Source organism: Aspergillus fumigatus, chromosome 1 (genome assembly GCF_000002655.1).
Source record: "Aspergillus fumigatus Af293 chromosome 1, whole genome shotgun sequence".
NCBI lineage: Eukaryota > Fungi > Ascomycota > Eurotiomycetes > Eurotiales > Aspergillaceae > Aspergillus > Aspergillus fumigatus.
Genome location: NC_007194.1, coordinates 3,157,175 through 3,173,445, shown reverse-complemented (window position 1 = coordinate 3,173,445; position 16,271 = coordinate 3,157,175). Strand labels below are relative to the sequence as shown.

The window sequence follows — 16,271 nt, the reverse complement described above, 5'->3', positions numbered from 1 at the left end:
ATCAGGTACAGGGTCATGAAACGAGCCCTCGCTGCCTAAAATAGAAGCTTGAGGCCCAAATGCCAAGAGTCTACCGCCTCGCCAGGTGCGAGATAGGGCTGATGATACCAACCTAGGGCTGCTTTTCGTTCGCTAAGGAGTGAAACGAGCGGATCATGCATCATAGTTGTGGTTAATTATCATGCTAGGTTAGGCTATCCTTATTTGCAACAGAATGTAGGCGGAGTGGAGTGTGGAATGCGGAATGTTAGTCTGTCACACAGTTCCCCTTGCATGGATCCTCATTAGCATTGAGATAACATTATGGAGCGATGGATGTCAACATGCCTGTTGGTAACGAATCAAGAATGCTCCACTTTTCTGCTGCGAAATGACGCTACTCGTAATCCATTGATCTAGGAGTCTACCAGTATGTTGTCCCTAGATATGCACCGAAAAATGTGTTTCGTAATTCTTCTTCAATTGTTTCAAGGACTGCAAACTAAGTGAACCAGTTATCATCAAGCTCATTGATATTCATCAGGCCGTCCCCGAGCAGAGTCTGGTCTCCAAGCCCTTCTCCATCGAAGTTTTCGTTTTCCATAAATAAATCATCGAAGCTTGATTCCCCTGGCGCCATAACATCGTCCGCATTGTTGCTTATCTGTCCTCCCGCTTGCTGGTCCTGACCTGAAAATTCATCAGTTTTCTGGAACTCTAAATCGAATGCATCGCCTCCCGTAGGACCACTGCCAAGGTTATCCCCCTCTTTAGAGAACATCGACGCCATAGCTCCCGACTGATCTGTCTCCTGGCCGATATCGCCGCCGATACCTGTATTTCCAAGGCTCGAGCCTGATAGGAAATTCTGATTCCCAATATCATCATCTCCAAAATCGAGATGAAGATCAAACTCATTGGGTCCAACTCCACTGTTATTGAGCATGGAGTCGAAGTTGATTTCTGTAGTTCCAGGGACTGATTGATCTGGCGCCGAGGACTGTCCTTCTTGATTTTCCACCTTGACAGTTTTCCCTTCAGTCTCCTGCGACGGCTTATCACCGGTGAGAGGCTCTTGCGCGGTAGTAAGCTCTTCGTCCAACTTGGATTCGAGCGGTTTCGTCTCTGTCACTTCCTCAATCTTTTGGGGCGGCTCTTGTGCGCCTTCATTTTCTGACTTGTTGCTTGGCTCATCCATAGCAACATCCTGAGCAGGCTGTAGAGCTGCTTTCTCTGCTCTGATTTCCTCATAGTCTCTTTCGAGAAACGCTTTTGCAATAAACTACCGTCTGTCAGTAGCTGTCCCGGTGAAGCACAAATACCGCAGGAAAGTCCCTTTGAATACATACTATTTGCTCAGATAAATCGTCGAGTGCAGCCTGGAAACGTTCGTGAGCCGCGGGGATCGTCTTTTTGAAACGAGCCCTGGCCTGTGTTGAGCCACCAGCTCGAAAAAATCGACCCATTTCAACGAGCTGTTTGCAGTTAGTATTATTGACCTACGAAGTAGCGGGAAGAGATGCAACTCTACCGTCTGATTGACCATAGCTGTCAATATAGCAAGGGACTCTGGATTTGAATAATTTGATGTTTCCATGATGGCAAACGCTCCGATTCATCGAGAAGGAACTGAAGTTTTCTGTCCAATGATGGACACTACCTGCAGGGTGCGACAAAGTTAGTTTGTTTCTGGCAGCATGTCTATGGTTCTCTCATGTTTGGGTATCTCGTCGCTGAGTCGAGGACAAACACTGACGACGACTATGCATTGATCGAAACAGATGATGCATAAGATACATATAAGGACACAGAATTTATTCGGTCAGAGTATCATTGAAGAGCTCACCTTCAAACTTAATTTTCAGACCACACAATGTCTGCCTTTCTGTGTTTGAGAGAATCTCGGCCCAGATCGAGCTCATTTCGCAGGGACCGAATAGAGTCAAGTTAAGCGCCCTCTCATGACCAGCGGCATCTATCCACATACGCTAACCTCATTAGGACTAGCATGTCACCCATCCGAGCGGCTCTTTGCCAGTTGCCCACCCACAGTTTGGTCGTCCTTTTTGCTCCAGCTGTTAGAATCTCCTCCCGTCTGGACTAGTGAATAAAGGTATGGTAGAGTATCTTAGTAGCCTACCAAAGATCATCACATCACATCTTCTTCTCCCCTGTTCTCATCCTATCTCACTCTTCGCATTTTCCCTCCATCGCGCTTCCGTTGGTGTCAAGGTCTCTGTGGTCTTGTTTCCCTTTTTCTCTCTTTGTTTCGCTTTTCCCTTTTGGCGCTTGTATTCTTCTTTGTCCGTTGTCTCTTTCCCCCCTCTCCCGACAACCACTTGTGTTTGTCAAACCTGGATCTTAAGCTTTTTTTCCACCACCGCATCTAAAAACTTGTTGGGGCTGAGTGCTGAAAAGAGCCGTGTTCGAGTCGTCCTGACTTAACGTATTTTAATTCATCACAGAGCTCCTTTGTGAGCGATTCTTCTTCTTCTTCTTTTTTTTTCCTTTTTGAAAGACTGCCGTCTCTCGATTTTCTTGATCTAGCAAGTCTTGCTTCTTTCGGTGTCTCGATCCCCGCGTCGCTTTCCGCCTTCTCGACCAACATCGATTTTTTTTGACTGCTAGACGCTGTGCACCGTCGAGCAACAAACAGCGTATCCCAACTTGACGCTTCCATCGCCGATCCACTTGTGCATTGTATCGCTTGACGGTTCTTGCTGATTTTACCCTGTTATCAACCACAATGGCCGAGAACATGTCCACTTCTGGGTCTTCCACCCTCCCACCTCCGCCTCCGCAAGCATCATCTGCTTCTGGTCAGCAGTATGATTCTTCTCAGGGCAACGGCCAAGCCAATCCTTCCCATATGCCACCCCCGCCTCGTCCGCCTGTTGTGATTCCACAGAACACCAATCCTATTCCAACCGCTATCACGTCCCCGATGTCCGGGAACATGATGTCCCCGACCAGTGCTGGTGGATATGTACGCCGGGCCGCCCCCGAGCCAAACAAGAGAGCTCTGTACGTTGGAGGACTTGATCCAAGGGTGACCGAGGATATCCTGAAGCAAATCTTCGAGACCACCGGTCATGTCCAGAGTGTGAAGATCATCCCCGACAAGAATGTAACCTTTACCCTTCCCTATTTCGATAATCCTTAAATGCGATGTTAACATTATGAAAGTTCAACAGCAAAGGATACAATTACGGCTTTGTTGAATTTGATGACCCTGGTGCGGCTGAGAGGGCTATGCAAACCCTCAACGGCCGTCGAATCCATCAGTCGGTATGCAGTTTCTGAATACTTACAGCGTCGTCGCCTTGTGGTCCCATTACTGATTGTGATACAGGAAATTCGGGTGAACTGGGCTTACCAGTCAAATTCCGCGAACAAGGAAGATACTTCTTCTCACTTTCACATTTTCGTCGGCGATCTAAGCAACGAAGTCAACGACGAGATCCTGCTCCAGGCCTTCTCCGCCTTCGGCTCGGTGTCAGAGGCTCGTGTCATGTGGGATATGAAGACTGGTCGTTCCCGTGGCTATGGCTTCGTTGCCTTCCGTGAGCGTGCCGATGCAGAGAAAGCACTGAATGCCATGGACGGCGAATGGCTCGGTTCGCGTGCCATTCGCTGCAACTGGGCTAACCAGAAGGGACAGCCTTCTATTTCCCAACAGCAGGCTATGGCGGCCATGGGCATGACTCCCACCACGCCCTTTGGCCATCACCACTTCCCTACGCATGGGGTCCAGAGCTACGACATGGTCGTTCAGCAGACGCCACAGTGGCAGACTACGTGCTACGTGGGTAATCTGACACCGTACACTACGCAAAACGATCTTGTCCCTCTCTTTCACAATTTCGGATATGTACTTGAGACACGCCTTCAAGCAGACCGTGGATTCGCCTTTATCAAGATGGATACACACGAAAATGCTGCGATGGCTATTTGCCAATTGAATGGGTACAACGTTAACGGACGTCCTCTGAAATGCAGCGTACGTTTGCTCTCGCCTTTTTCGCTCTTATTTTAAGGCTGCTTTTACTGACCGTTGTAGTGGGGTAAGGACCGACCTCCCACCGGCCAATTCGACAATTTCTCTGGCCAGCAACCCAATTCACCCTTCAACTCCAATCCAGCTACATACTTTCCTCAATACGGCGGCCCTGGTGCTCCTATTACCCCCCAGGGTACGTTTCATATTCTTTCCCCCAGTAATTCGTTTTTATGACTAATTTATCCTATCATAGGCCCCACTCCTGCTGGGCGAGGCTGGGAGCAAGGGGGAATGACTGGCCAAGGATATGGCCAAGCCCCCCAGAATGCAGGCTTTGGCCGCGGACAGGCTACACCCAACTCTGGCTGGAACCAGCCAAACAATGGCAACTTTGGAAATGGCTTTGGGGGCTACCAAGCGTAGCTTGTCTCTAGCCTATAATGCTGTATATGGGCCGGTCTGTAGCAGCCCAGCCAGATGATCGACAAGGTGCGCGGTTATTTACAACAGTGATGGTGAGAAATCTGGTGTACTCGGTTTCATCTTCCACTCCTCATTTCACGGACTATCCCGCTTTTCTGCTCTATACTTTCATCGCAAATCTCCTCTTCTTTTCTCTCATTCCTATGGCTTTACTTCTTCGTCTCACGATTGGCCTATGAAGTGGATTATCGAGCGCATGTTTCCCATTCTCAAGTGCTTCCTTTCCAAATGAAATTCGTGTGTTTACGTACACCAATACCCCAAGTCCACTTTGTTTGCATCAAGGCCCTGCTCTGTTCTTTGAATGATTCTACGCAGATTGTGAGCGAAGCTTTTTGGGACTTTTGATTCGAGTTTTCTTCGGAACAAACGAAAAGTACCTATCATCACCTACCTAGTCCTCGATTTGATACCTTCTGAGAATCGGTTTCATAAATTACCTACTTCTGGCTGTGTATCGTATCTTCTTCATCCATGTTGTCTTCTCTATTGGATGACTATGTGTTTTGATCAGATTCAGCAAGCCTTTCCTTTCTGAAAGTGCTATTTTTCTCTCGTTCCTTCAGGCACCTCATTTCTTGGTCGGGTGTCCTGCAGACTCGTATAACAAATTATGAGTATGCTCTTTTTACAATCCATGTGAGTCAACATTGTGCTTGCCTTTTGTTTCTTGTGAGCTGGCATCTTTCGCCCCAGCTCCGACTGCTGTCTCTGGCGCTCTGGATGATATACCCTTATGCTCGTCTTATGAAATACTTGTGGCCTTGAATCATATCCTGTATCTCGATTAAATTAACGAATCATGTCTGTGGATCCTAGCTAGCTCTTGAATTTGAATATGGCTTTATGATTTTGCCAAACTTCAAGGTTGAGCTGCTCACTTAGAAATCAATCTGGTCGCTTGTTGACCTACTAGTCAAGTATCGTTTTGGGGATGTATCTGGATTGTGGAGTTGGTGTGGAGAAGGTTGGCGCCGGAGGTCTTGGCCTTTGGCCCACCAGGCCTGCCTCCGACACTCGCCTTTGCATCACAACTTTAATCCGCCGAATTCGATCTCCACCCATAGCGACCCCTGAACGGGTACGAATTTGCGCGAGGAAGAATTGAATGTTAGTATATCTACAACCGGGTCACTTGCGCCCGGCTTGTGCCAATGGAAGATGCAGGCGACGCTAAAAACGTGATTTTATCCCTCGACAACGATGATAGGCTTTCTGGAAGGGCACGCTCGGGAAGCACAAGCAACGGACACAAGCGCAGCACGTCCAGCTCGCTGCTGTCGAAATTCTCCTTTCTCCGAATGAACACCGGGACGCATCACACTACAGAACGATCGCATTTAGCCGGCGATAAGCACGATGAAGAGGAGTTCAATCCCGGATTGCAGGGTGGGAGGGCGATGTCGAGCGCTTTACAACAACGCAGAACGCGAAGGAGAAGGGGCTCGCTAAGGAAAACTGCGCTGCTGGGAACGCGATTCGACTATCGAGATAAGAAGTCTACTCGGGCGGCGATCGACGCGTTACGAGCGGATGGCCATGCGCCACCACACGACCAGACTACAAACGTCCTGGTGCCATCCATAGCCGATTCGGTCTCAACGCAGGATCAACCTACGTCCCTTAGAGCTGCTGCATCTCAAACAGATGAGAACAATGCCAACTGGGGCCTCGTGCATGACCAGCGGGAAACCCCGTCTCCTCCCCAGCGGTCGCGGAAGGGTCCCTCGAAGGAGAAGGTGCATGGAGACGAGATTGGCACGGACGATGAGGATATGATTGCCTTCCCTCGCATCAAGAATGCCAAGTCTGCCATCGGTTCTGCCTTTGGAAACTCTTCTACCAGCAGTACCAGCGGCGCTGCGGGATTACGTATACCGACGCCCCCATCGAGCTCGGATTCCTACTACGCTCTGCCAACAGACGCATCGTACAGAGCCGTGCATCGCACCAAGTCACCCCTTGCCACGCATGTCGTTGACCTTAAGCCCAGCCAAGAGATCGTCTGGGATTACTCTGAGACTGAATGGTGGGGGTGGATCATCTTAATCGTGACTTGGCTTGTTTTCGTGGTGGGAATGGGCAGTTGTTTCGGTGTTTGGAGTTGGGCTTGGGATGTCGGTGAGACGCCCTATGCTCCACCCGAGTTGGAGGATGATCCTACATTGCCCATTGTGGGGTATTATCCTGCCTTGATCATTCTAACGGCTGTCATGTCGTGGGTGTGGGTTGTTGTTGCGTGGGTCGGCATGAAGTATTTCAAGCACGCCAATATCACTGGGGATGATACATAAATGCTTCAAGTACTTTGGTCAGGTCCTATATTACGACTTGTACTCTATTGTATACTGACATTAATTCCAAGAAATGAATCCGAAATACTAAAGTTTATGACATCCAATAAAAAATTTTCTCCCGATCATCGTCTTCCAAACCCAACACGGCCGGTAGAGGTATCTCATTGCGCCTACTATGACATCCTGAGAATAAAAGCATCGACAACTCTATTACTTACAATCACCCAAGTCCCATTTTCTGGGATACGTGACTAATTATCGGTTCAGTGCGACAGCGCGCATTGGTTTGATAATCGCACATCCAAATTCTCCAATCTTGTGCCTATGCTACTAACGGTGGGATCTTGCAAAACCTCTGCGTCTTGCGGTTGAACCGTTGTCCCAGGCGCAGTGCTAACAAGGCCTTTGGAGACGGCGTAGCATGAAGACCGATCTTGGTTGATGTCCTCAGTGTAGAATTCGTCCAAAATGGGATGTAGAAGGACAGACTGCTTGTGGATCGTGACTATCGAATTCGCAGGGACGGATACCCAATTATCTAGAAGGACAGATTAGCACGAGCACATCACAAAGGATGACTGGACTGGCTCACGGCGTTCGAAGGTGATGGGCTCACTAGCCACCAAAACAATATCTGCCCCTTTGTCGTGGCGCTCCATCTTGAAGTGGCCTTTGTCCTTCCCTTCTTTCCATTTCGTCCCCGACGAGAAATACAGACTAGCGGGCTCGTCAGTCTTGCTGCTGATATAACGCGTACAAACCACGGTATGGCCGTCCGTCACAGCAAAATTGAGTAAACTGCGCGTCTCCACCCCGGAAACATTATGTCGCTTGGGAATATCGCGGATGAACTCATTGATCTTTGCGATGGTCTTGACCATCACTTTCCGCAGTAGTGCCTGTCCAAAGCCCTCTGGCCCGGGATTCGAGCTGGGATCAACCCCTTCCTTCTCCAGAAGGTCAAGGAATAGCGCAAATGCCCATTCACTATCTGTGCCGCCCTTTACGCCGAGGTACCACTTGTCCGCGAGCGAGTCGGCTAGCGTCCGTTTGATGTAGTGCCAGCCGCCGACGTTGCCATTGTGCATCCACATCAGAGTCTGATGCTGGAATGGGTGGCAGTTAGTGTCGGACAGCGTCCCCTCCGTCGTGGCACGGACATGCGCGAAGATGAGGTTCGAGCATGTCTTAGAAGCCAGACGCTCCAGGTTCTCACAGTTCCAGGCTGGAAGTGTCGAGGTGAATATGCAGGGCTCTGGACCTAGCTTGGGGTCAGTGTAGAACCCTACACCGAAGCCGTCGCCGTTGACAGGTCGGCGATTATCCTGAGGTCCGAAATGTCAGCTATGCTTTGTTCAACCAATTGGCAAACTGAACAAGTTTGCTCATCGCTGAGGTAGAACTTACCAAACGTAGGCGCGAGTCATAGGACTGTGTTAAAATTGAATGACTGGGTTCTGTCACTAGTTTGCTAAGACGAATCTCGTGTCTACCCTTGTATACCTGGCGAAGAAGCTGTCAGTCGGGTAGTATGGTATAAGGAATTGATACTGAATCATACCAGGAAACGGCACATGGTCCACGATGTTGGCTAAATAGCTCTACACAGTAAAGAAAGAGTTGTAAAAGGCGTCCAGAAACGCAGTCCAAATTAAAGGAAATTGGGGAGCTCCAGAGTCCAGACCATGTACAATCTTGGTCTATTTAGCTCTATGCCGTGAATGCACAGGCCGATGATGAAAGCCAGACTTTGTCTTCCACCATTCACTTGCACAACAACCAACTGTAGCCCCTGAGTTCCACAAAAGTGTGTGTGGCAAGATGATAGTTACTCGACAACCCAGTATGCTCCTTAAAAGCACCCTTTTAATGGTGACACCTCCATGCATTCCTCATTGAGCCACACGTGACTCACACCGACTTTCTCCGGTGTACGAAGCGGCCAAAAGCGCAAGTCACGGGAATCCAATAGTGGAGATTCGCCTCCATCGTGAGACCGTTGTTGATTACATCAACCGTCATTCAAGGTACCCAGCTTTCGACACCAAGCAGCAAGTATCTTCCCCGTCTGCAGCTTGCAGCTCGGAGATGATAAACTATACCCTTCCGGCTGATCTGTGGTGTATGAGTGTTCGAAAGCCATGAGCGGGAGAATACTCTCGCACCGTCTTGTTCCGCTATTGCGGACGGGCCTTCTGGCCCGTCATGTCCACAATGCTGGCGCAAGAACTGGAGGGCTACTACGCTCAGAGGGAGGTGCTGCACTTCGACGCCGTGCTTGGCCCGTTGGAGCAAATGCAATTCACAATGTCCCTGCCGTGCGGTCGATCTCTTTTGCACGGATACTTCCGAAGCTTGCCTTGAAGATGGCTCGACTACCGGCAATGTTTGGCGGAGCTATGGTCGCAGGCTTTGCGTATATCCAATACCAGGCTACACGTGCGTCTTCGGTCACTAATTGCTAATGACTAATGCGACTGGCTGACATTTTCTATAGAGGCAGGAAATTACGCAATTGATATATTCAAGCGAGCTGGGGAGACGGCTGGTGGCGTTGCCTCGGGTTTCTTTCAAGAGTTACAGAACGTTGCGGAGCAGACTCATCGCGGCTGGCAGAAAACCACTGAAGATATCGAAGTCCCGGAGTGGCTGCAGAAGATCCTCCGCCTTGATGAAGGTTCACATGACGGAAGCGGCGGCTCGTCTGGAGGGGGGTCCCCTAAAGAAAGTCGAGCTGGTGCTGGTGTAGTTGGGGTGGCTGCTGGCTCGGCTTTTGGTTACAGCCAGTCTGACGAAGATGAAGTCCGTCACGCGAGACAAATCGCCGAGGATGACCAGATGATGCTTCTTACGCGGAAGATGATCGAGATCAGAAATATTCTTCAGACTGTCGGGCAGTCCGGTACCCTCACACTGCCATCGATTGTTGTCATCGGATCACAATCTTCTGGCAAAAGTTCTGTTCTCGAGGCCATTGTTGGACACGAGTTCCTGCCCAAAGGGACCAACATGGTCACGCGGCGGCCAATTGAGCTCACACTAGTCAACACTCCAAACGCGCAATCCGAATATGGAGAGTTTCCTGCTTTGGGCCTAGGGAAAATTACGGATTTCTCACAGATTCAGCGGACTCTGACCGACCTCAATCTTGCAGTTCCCGAACGGGACTGTGTTTCGGATGACCCAATCAAGCTTACTATCTACTCCCCCAACGTTCCGGATCTTTCCCTGATTGATCTTCCAGGATATATCCAGGTTGCTGGAAAAGATCAGCCGCCAGAGCTCAAACAGAAAATTGCTGACCTCTGCGACAAGTACATTCAGCCACCTAATGTGATTCTTGCGATTTCTGCGGCGGATGTTGATCTAGCCAATTCTACCGCCCTCAGAGCAAGTCGCAGGGTGGACCCTCGAGGTGAGAGAACGATCGGAGTCATCACTAAGATGGATCTGGTCGATCCGGAGCGAGGATTCAGCATACTTTCAGATCAGAAATACCCTTTGCGTTTGGGCTACGTCGGTGTGGTATCTCGAGTTCCTCAGACAACTGCTCTGTTTTCCAGGGGTAGCGGCAATATCACTAGTGCGATTCTAAAGAATGAGAATGCCTACTTTTCGGCTCATCCGTCCGAATTCGGTCCTCAGTCGGGTGTATCAGTGGGCGTATCCACGCTGCGAGGCAAACTCATGCATGTTCTTGAGCAAACGATGGCAGCAAGCCTAGCGGGTACTAGGGACGCTATCAGCCAAGAACTCGAGGAGGCCACGTACGAATTTAAAGTGCAATATAACGATCGACCACTAAGTGCCGAGTCCTATCTTGCCGAGAGTCTAGATAGCTTCAAGCATTCTTTCAAAGCGTTTGCTGAGAGCTTCGGTCGACCTCAGGTTCGTGAAATGTTGAAGAATGAACTGGATCAGCGCGTCATGGACATTCTGGCGCAAAGATACTGGAATAAGCCGATTGAAGATTTGACGGCCTCGATGCCAGAGTTAGATCCTCTCAGCGATCTTCCGAAAGCGGATGCCGACTCTCAATACTGGCGGCGTAAGTTGGATGCGTCGACCTCCTCTCTGACAAAGTTGGGAATTGGCAGGCTTGCGACCACGGTTGTTGCCAATGCTATTCAAAATCAAGTTGACCGGTTACTGGCGAATTCTACATTTGCCAACCATCCTTATGCACAGAAGCAGATTATGGAGGCTTGCACCAGCATCCTGAACGACCGCTTCTTCAGCACTAGTGATCAGGTTGAAAACTGCATCAAGCCTTATAAGTTTGAAATCGAAGTTGAGGACCCAGAATGGGCAAAGGGCAGGGAGAATGTCAGTCGCGTATTGAAGGAGGAGCTGAAAGCTTGCGACGCTGCTTACCGACGTGTCGAAGAGGCCGTTGGGAAGAAGAAATTCAAGGATGTGATGGCATTCGTTGATAAAGTCAGAAAGGGCGAAGTAGTCCTGGAAGGCGATGGCGCCGCTGGTGCAGGTGGATTCAGCTCCGCCCTGTTGAATAAAGGTATGTTATGCCTGTCACAGTTGACCGTTCCTGCTAGAGTACTAACGAAGAGAACAGGCCGGGAAGGCGTCTTCCTGCGAGACCGTGCCGACCTGATCAAAATGCGCCTACTCGCCATCCGTTCCAAGCAATGCGCGTCAAAGAAGAATAAATATTACTGTCCAGAAGTCTTCCTTGATGTAGTTGCAGATAAGCTCACGTCGACGGCAGTCCTCTTCCTAAACGTCGAGCTGCTCTCCGAGTTCTACTACAACTTCCCCCGCGAGCTAGACATGAGACTAGGCCGACACCTCTCCGACGCCGAAGTGGAACGATTCGCGCGAGAGGACCCGCGCGTCAGGAAACATCTCGACGTCATCCGGAAGAAGGAGCTGCTCGAACTTGCCTTGGAGAAGATCGAAAGTATCCGACAGCTTGATGGACGGAGCAAGCAAAGAAACGCGGACCGGCCCTTGGCAGCCAAGGAGCAGAGAAGCCGTGGATGGAACCTGTTCTGATTGATTGATCTCTACTTTCTACATGATATCCCATATTCCCCGTGTCCCTTGCAACTACATACCTCACCGCAGACTATATCCTTCACTACCCTCGCTTCTCTCCTCTCAGCCCAGCAGCTCAAGTTTCCTTTTCTATCGCCCTAATCAGAGTCAAATACCTTCTGGTTCGGCATTCTTTCTCGTTTTTTCCCTTTCCCCTGGGATTCCTTTACTTCCTCCTCAGTCTGAATGTAATATACTCAGGTACAGAAGTTGAGTTCTGAACTGGAACTCTAATAGAAAACAAAATAGACAATTTCTGTTAATTGAACTGATCATCTTTTACGGTCGACAGTAGGTATCTTGACACGTGTGATTGGATCCAGTGCCAGAATTGTGAGCCTGTAGGACGGTTGCAAGCTTACACAAATCACATAATCTCCATATTTCCACTTGCCAAGCTCAATGCATTTAAGTAAAACAGACATGATGACAACAGCTGCAAGTATCAGGAACAGATCGGTGTACGAATCGTACAGAAGAAAAAGAATTATGGCCATATCTAGATGTCTAAAGAACAATCCCGTCCCCAGTCTATCTAATTCATACACAGACAAAAGAAAAGGGCAGAAAGTTACACTTTTCTCCACTTTTATGACCATTGGGTGCGATTAGTGGATCTTTTGGCGAAAGTGGTCCCGAAGGATGGTCAACTGTGACGGATGCATAATGACGATGACGCCTCAACAGGGTGGAGAAAGGAAAGAGAAGTTGGAAGGTAATCATAGAGCGGGCGTAAAGGAAACGGTAGACGACGAAGACGGAAAATAACAGTTTTCGCTTCAAATCGTTGACATAATTCTATGCGCAGGTACGGAGGGTAAAGGGTCTCCAGTTTTTAGGGGGGGGGGGGGGGGGGGGGGGGGAGAATGTAGTCATTTACTCCCGAGAGACGTCACGTCCAAAGATCTTGGCCTTGAGCCAGTCGGCAGCGACCAGAACACGGTTACGTGCTATTGAAATTGTTAGAAACGGAAAAGGGACAATTTTGTGGTTGGTAGGGCGAAGGAGGCACTTACTGCTGAAGCACATGCTCAGGTAGGCACTGCGCCAGAAGAGATAGGTGACTGTTCCACCACTCGCGATGTTGCCGCTCAGCCAGCTGATGTCTGCAACCGCACGCTCCTTTCCAATGTAAGCCAGACTTCCCTGGTGAGAGTACTGGAAGGGGCCAATCTGCTTGGTTCTCCGCAATTGCTTCTGGCGCTCGCGGATCTCGTCGAAAATCTTGTTGCGCTCCTCCTCATTCTTGGCCACGGCCTGAGCCTCGGAAAGCCTCTTCAGCTCCTTTTCGATAGCCTCAGTCTTGGCCATAGTGTTAAAAAGGCGAGCAAGGAAAGCACCCTCCTGACTGGCAACCTGGGCAGTGGGTGCATAGTTGGTAACGGCACAGTCACCGACGGCCCAGACGTTCTCTGTACCGTTGACAACCAAGTACTCGTTCACGGCCAGACCACGTCGTGAGTTCTTCTGAGCAGGGATCTGGTTCATCAGGTCCCGGACAACATTACGAACAGCGTTACCAGTGGCCCAAACCAGCAGGCCATAGGGAATGGTCTCCAGTTCCTTGGTTCCGTCGGGCTTGGTCACTTCGGCCTCGATATACTTGTCGGTAACATTCTTGACCATAGTCTTAGTGCGAATGGTAATGGCTTCTTCCTTGAAGGTCGATTCCGTGTAGTCGATCAGTTGCTTGGAGAACATGGGAAGGACGTTGGGCAAAGCCTCGACGAGGGTAACGTGGAAGTTATCCTTGATCTCAGGAATCCATTTTTTCAGGTCCTCATTAAAGAAGTCCTGCAGCTCACCGGCGAATTCAACACCGGTAGGGCCACCACCAACAACCACCATGTGCAAAAGCCGCTTGACTTCCTCCTCGGGTTGGTCCTTGAACATAGCGGTCTCGACGCAGTCCATGATGCGCTTGCGAATCTTCTGTGCGTCGCCAACTTCCTTCAGAAAGCAGGAGTGCTCCTTCACCCCCTTGATCCCTGTAATTACACCGTTAACTGGTGTCTTGCGATCAATTTGCACTTAAAGCCCGCGACTCACCGAAAGTAGCGTTTTCAGCACCGACACCAACGACAAGCATGTCAAAAGGCACCTCGGTGTGAGAGATGTCACCCTTGATTTCAGAGTCGTCACTGATGTAGACAACGCGTTTCTCGTAGTCGATCTTGGTAGCCTCGGCTTCGTAAAACTTCACGTGAGCCTTCTTCTGGCGGAGGATGTTACGAATAGGCTCCATAATCGAGCGGTGCTCGACCTGACCAGTGGTGCAAGAGGGAAGGAGAGGAGTAAAGAGGAAGTAGTTTCGAGGAGAGATAACAACGACATTGTAGTTCTCTGTATCGAGTTTCTTCAGCAGAGAAACTGAACCCCATCCCGTACCTGCAATTGCGATCACCGGGTTAGTGATTCCACGACGTTTGTCAGGTTACGTTTGCGACGCGATCAATTGGCGGCAGACAAGGTAAGGAACCCAACATACCGAGGATGACAAGGGTCTTCTTGGTCGGGTCGGGTTCGATCTGTTCAATGGGATGGCGCTGTTCATAGATACTGTAGATGAGAGCGCCGGTGAGACCGACACCGGAGAGCCAGGTCAGACGCCAGGCCCAACGCAGGAACCTGAACCGCTTCTTGGGTTTGGGGGTAGGAGCCGCGTCAGCATAGGAGCGACGGAAGGTGCGCTGGACACACTGCTGAGAGGAAGTAGCGGATCTCAGAGGGCGTGACAACCGGAGACCGAGGGCTGGCGATCGCGTCGAAAGCGACCTGCGCGACAGCGACGTTAACTGCATGACAGTTGGGGAAGCCATGTTGGAGCGGAACATGGAACTTCCAACCATTGAAGGTCTTGATCGCACCTAGGCGAAGGGAGAAGGGGGAGAAGGGAGAGAAGAGTCAAAACCCACAAAAGGGAATCCAGTCAATTGTGGATGTTGATGATGAGTCTCTGATAATCACGAAAGGGGAAAAAAAAAAAGAAGAGGAGTGAAGGGGAAAAAGAATTAAATTTCAGAAAAATAAAAATGGGTAAATGCCGATCTGAGAAAGCCTGAGGCAAAATCTCAGGAATGACAGGATAAGAAGCAGTTAAGCTGTTTTGGGCGAATCGGTGTGTCACCGAGGCCCTTCAGAGAAACTGCACCTTGGGGATTTCACGATCGAGTCACTCTCTTTCTGTGCTGGTTCTTTTTTGGCAGCTCCGGTGGAGCTGTTCGACTTCCTTTGCCGCGCTATCTCCTTACTCCCCTTCCCTTTTTCTCTGCTTTTCGTTTCCGCCTTTGGAGCTCTCTGCAGACTGACTGTGCTTAAATGTGGGTTGATTCCGGGTCCAAACGGGTCAAGGAGAGGAATCTAGAGTTCTGATGGGCCCGAGAAACAAGGTTACTCTCTTCTCGCACCGACACGTTCGAATTGGAGTCGTGAGGAGAAAGTCGCAGAGTTTTTTTTCCTTGTGAGGAGAAGATAAGCCTCGAGTGGAATACCATGAGGGGGTAATCGGAGTGCGATACAAGCTGTCTTGGAGGGTTACAACAAATGGCGATGCTCCTGATCGCAATTTTTGAACAATATTACAACACCTATATATCGGTACTTGCGCATATAAATAGCAGCACGATGTGATTCTAGAATGATACTTGGAAGCTGTTGCTTTATCCTCGGTCTGATATCATATCTACATCTTGCGGCTTCCCAAAAGGTTAAATTCGGGCAATTGTCCTCCTCAATTCTTACCTCGATAAAGTAGGCTCTGGCCATTCGATAATCAATATCAAAAGCAATTCCCCCAAACTGAAAACAGTCTATCTACCATCACGATGGTGACATCGAGACCGTGACTCAAAAAATGACCTTCACCAGCTCGTACGGACTTATTCCCTGCCCTACAGTCTTCCCGGAATACCTACCGGGATCACCCGCAGTCACATACAAGAGTCTAGATAATCAGCTCTGGACCCGTGTTTGGCAGTCCTCCGCTCCGTTGAGTGACCAGCGACGATGACAGTCCGGGGAAAACAAGCTCCACTCAATTCTCGTTTCTCCGTTTCTTCCCTGCCGTCTTCATTGAACCCTTGACTGAAAGATCGTCAGATGACAACCAAGTGGTCGAGACTCCCGTGTCTCGCGGATCAACGGGCTGTCCCTGCTTATTGATTTCTCATAATCGGTGCAGCAGCCTGTATCGAGAACGTTTTTTTTTTGATAGAGCTCACAGGTTCGTCTATAGAAACGACACATCGGTAGATAAACGCAGCGCACTATTAATCATACGTTCAGCTACCTTAGACACAAGAGCATAGCAATCTGAAAGTCAATTGAGCAAGTAGCTTTCGGCCACAGGCATTATCAGATTGCTTCAAGTAACTGAACCATTAGCGCTTGACAAGCAAATTCTCGGCGTATAGTCATAATAGGGCTGTTTTGGGTATCACGGTCCCCAGCCGTAAGTT

At 49.6% G+C, this 16,271-nt stretch overlaps 6 protein-coding genes across 6 annotated transcripts; 3 read left to right on the top strand and 3 right to left on the bottom strand.

Annotated features, from left to right (window-relative positions):
- Window positions 1-388: 388 nt before the first annotated feature.
- Window positions 389-1,921, bottom strand: AFUA_1G12010 (uncharacterized protein). The gene is made up of 4 exons (XM_747474.2): window positions 1,826-1,921; window positions 1,511-1,639; window positions 1,329-1,454; window positions 389-1,261 (listed from the first exon to the last, which is right to left on the bottom strand). Exons 2-4 carry the CDS (start codon window positions 1,574-1,576, stop codon window positions 482-484), a joined length of 972 nt encoding a protein of 323 aa, XP_752567.1. The 5' UTR covers window positions 1,577-1,639; window positions 1,826-1,921; the 3' UTR covers window positions 389-481.
- A 103-nt stretch (window positions 1,922-2,024) lies between these two features.
- Window positions 2,025-5,142, top strand: AFUA_1G12000 (uncharacterized protein). Its single transcript, XM_077803927.1, has 5 exons — window positions 2,025-3,106; window positions 3,166-3,267; window positions 3,332-3,979; window positions 4,040-4,172; window positions 4,233-5,142. The coding sequence occupies exons 1-5, from the start codon at window positions 2,726-2,728 to the stop codon at window positions 4,400-4,402; spliced, it is 1,434 nt and encodes a 477-aa protein (XP_077660096.1). The 5' UTR covers window positions 2,025-2,725; the 3' UTR covers window positions 4,403-5,142.
- A 474-nt stretch (window positions 5,143-5,616) lies between these two features.
- On the top strand, window positions 5,617-6,756 carry AFUA_1G11990 (PIG-Y family protein; the record flags this gene model as incomplete). The annotated part of the gene is made up of 1 exon (XM_747472.1): window positions 5,617-6,756. The coding sequence occupies one exon, from the start codon at window positions 5,617-5,619 to the stop codon at window positions 6,754-6,756; it is 1,140 nt and encodes a 379-aa protein (XP_752565.1).
- Window positions 6,757-7,022: 266 nt separating this feature from the next.
- On the bottom strand, window positions 7,023-8,664 carry AFUA_1G11980 (glutamine amidotransferase subunit DUG3; the record flags this gene model as incomplete). Its single annotated transcript, XM_077803926.1, has 4 exons — window positions 8,321-8,664; window positions 8,167-8,262; window positions 7,352-8,084; window positions 7,023-7,297 (listed from the first exon to the last, which is right to left on the bottom strand). Exons 1-4 carry the CDS (start codon window positions 8,333-8,335, stop codon window positions 7,023-7,025), a joined length of 1,119 nt encoding a protein of 372 aa, XP_077660095.1. The 5' UTR covers window positions 8,336-8,664.
- A 98-nt stretch (window positions 8,665-8,762) lies between these two features.
- AFUA_1G11970 (dynamin-related GTPase MGM1) lies at window positions 8,763-12,142 on the top strand. Its single transcript, XM_747470.2, has 3 exons — window positions 8,763-9,198; window positions 9,257-11,275; window positions 11,333-12,142. Exons 1-3 carry the CDS (start codon window positions 8,901-8,903, stop codon window positions 11,770-11,772), a joined length of 2,757 nt encoding a protein of 918 aa, XP_752563.1. The 5' UTR covers window positions 8,763-8,900; the 3' UTR covers window positions 11,773-12,142.
- A 41-nt stretch (window positions 12,143-12,183) lies between these two features.
- On the bottom strand, window positions 12,184-16,205 carry AFUA_1G11960 (uncharacterized protein). Its single transcript, XM_077803925.1, has 5 exons — window positions 15,333-16,205; window positions 14,303-15,271; window positions 13,864-14,202; window positions 12,831-13,802; window positions 12,184-12,764 (listed from the first exon to the last, which is right to left on the bottom strand). The coding sequence occupies exons 2-5, from the start codon at window positions 14,661-14,663 to the stop codon at window positions 12,691-12,693; spliced, it is 1,746 nt and encodes a 581-aa protein (XP_077660094.1). The 5' UTR covers window positions 14,664-15,271; window positions 15,333-16,205; the 3' UTR covers window positions 12,184-12,690.
- Window positions 16,206-16,271: the final 66 nt, after the last annotated feature.

Bases quoted from the DNA above. Each gene is read 5' to 3' on its own strand.
- AFUA_1G12010 (XM_747474.2), bottom strand. From the start codon at position 1,576: ATGGAAACATCAAATTATTCAAATCCAGAGTCCCTTGCTATATTGACA. The intron at 1,455-1,510 runs GTAGAGTTGCAT...AACTGCAAACAG, and splicing joins CAGCTATGGTCAATCAGACG to CTCGTTGAAATGGGTCGATT. The intron at 1,262-1,328 runs GTATGTATTCAA...GACAGACGGTAG, and splicing joins ACGATTTATCTGAGCAAATA to TTTATTGCAAAAGCGTTTCT.
- AFUA_1G12000 (XM_077803927.1), top strand. From the start codon at position 2,726: ATGGCCGAGAACATGTCCACTTCTGGGTCTTCCACCCTCCCACCTCCG. The intron at 3,107-3,165 runs GTAACCTTTACC...ACATTATGAAAG, and splicing joins AGATCATCCCCGACAAGAAT to TTCAACAGCAAAGGATACAA. The intron at 3,268-3,331 runs GTATGCAGTTTC...ATTGTGATACAG, and splicing joins GCCGTCGAATCCATCAGTCG to GAAATTCGGGTGAACTGGGC.
- AFUA_1G11970 (XM_747470.2), top strand. From the start codon at position 8,901: ATGAGCGGGAGAATACTCTCGCACCGTCTTGTTCCGCTATTGCGGACG. The intron at 9,199-9,256 runs GTGCGTCTTCGG...CATTTTCTATAG, and splicing joins TATCCAATACCAGGCTACAC to AGGCAGGAAATTACGCAATT. The intron at 11,276-11,332 runs GTATGTTATGCC...CGAAGAGAACAG, and splicing joins CTCCGCCCTGTTGAATAAAG to GCCGGGAAGGCGTCTTCCTG.
- AFUA_1G11960 (XM_077803925.1), bottom strand. From the start codon at position 14,663: ATGGTTGGAAGTTCCATGTTCCGCTCCAACATGGCTTCCCCAACTGTC. The intron at 13,803-13,863 runs GTGAGTCGCGGG...GTGTAATTACAG, and splicing joins TGCTGAAAACGCTACTTTCG to GGATCAAGGGGGTGAAGGAG. The intron at 12,765-12,830 runs GTAAGTGCCTCC...CAATTTCAATAG, and splicing joins CCTGAGCATGTGCTTCAGCA to CACGTAACCGTGTTCTGGTC.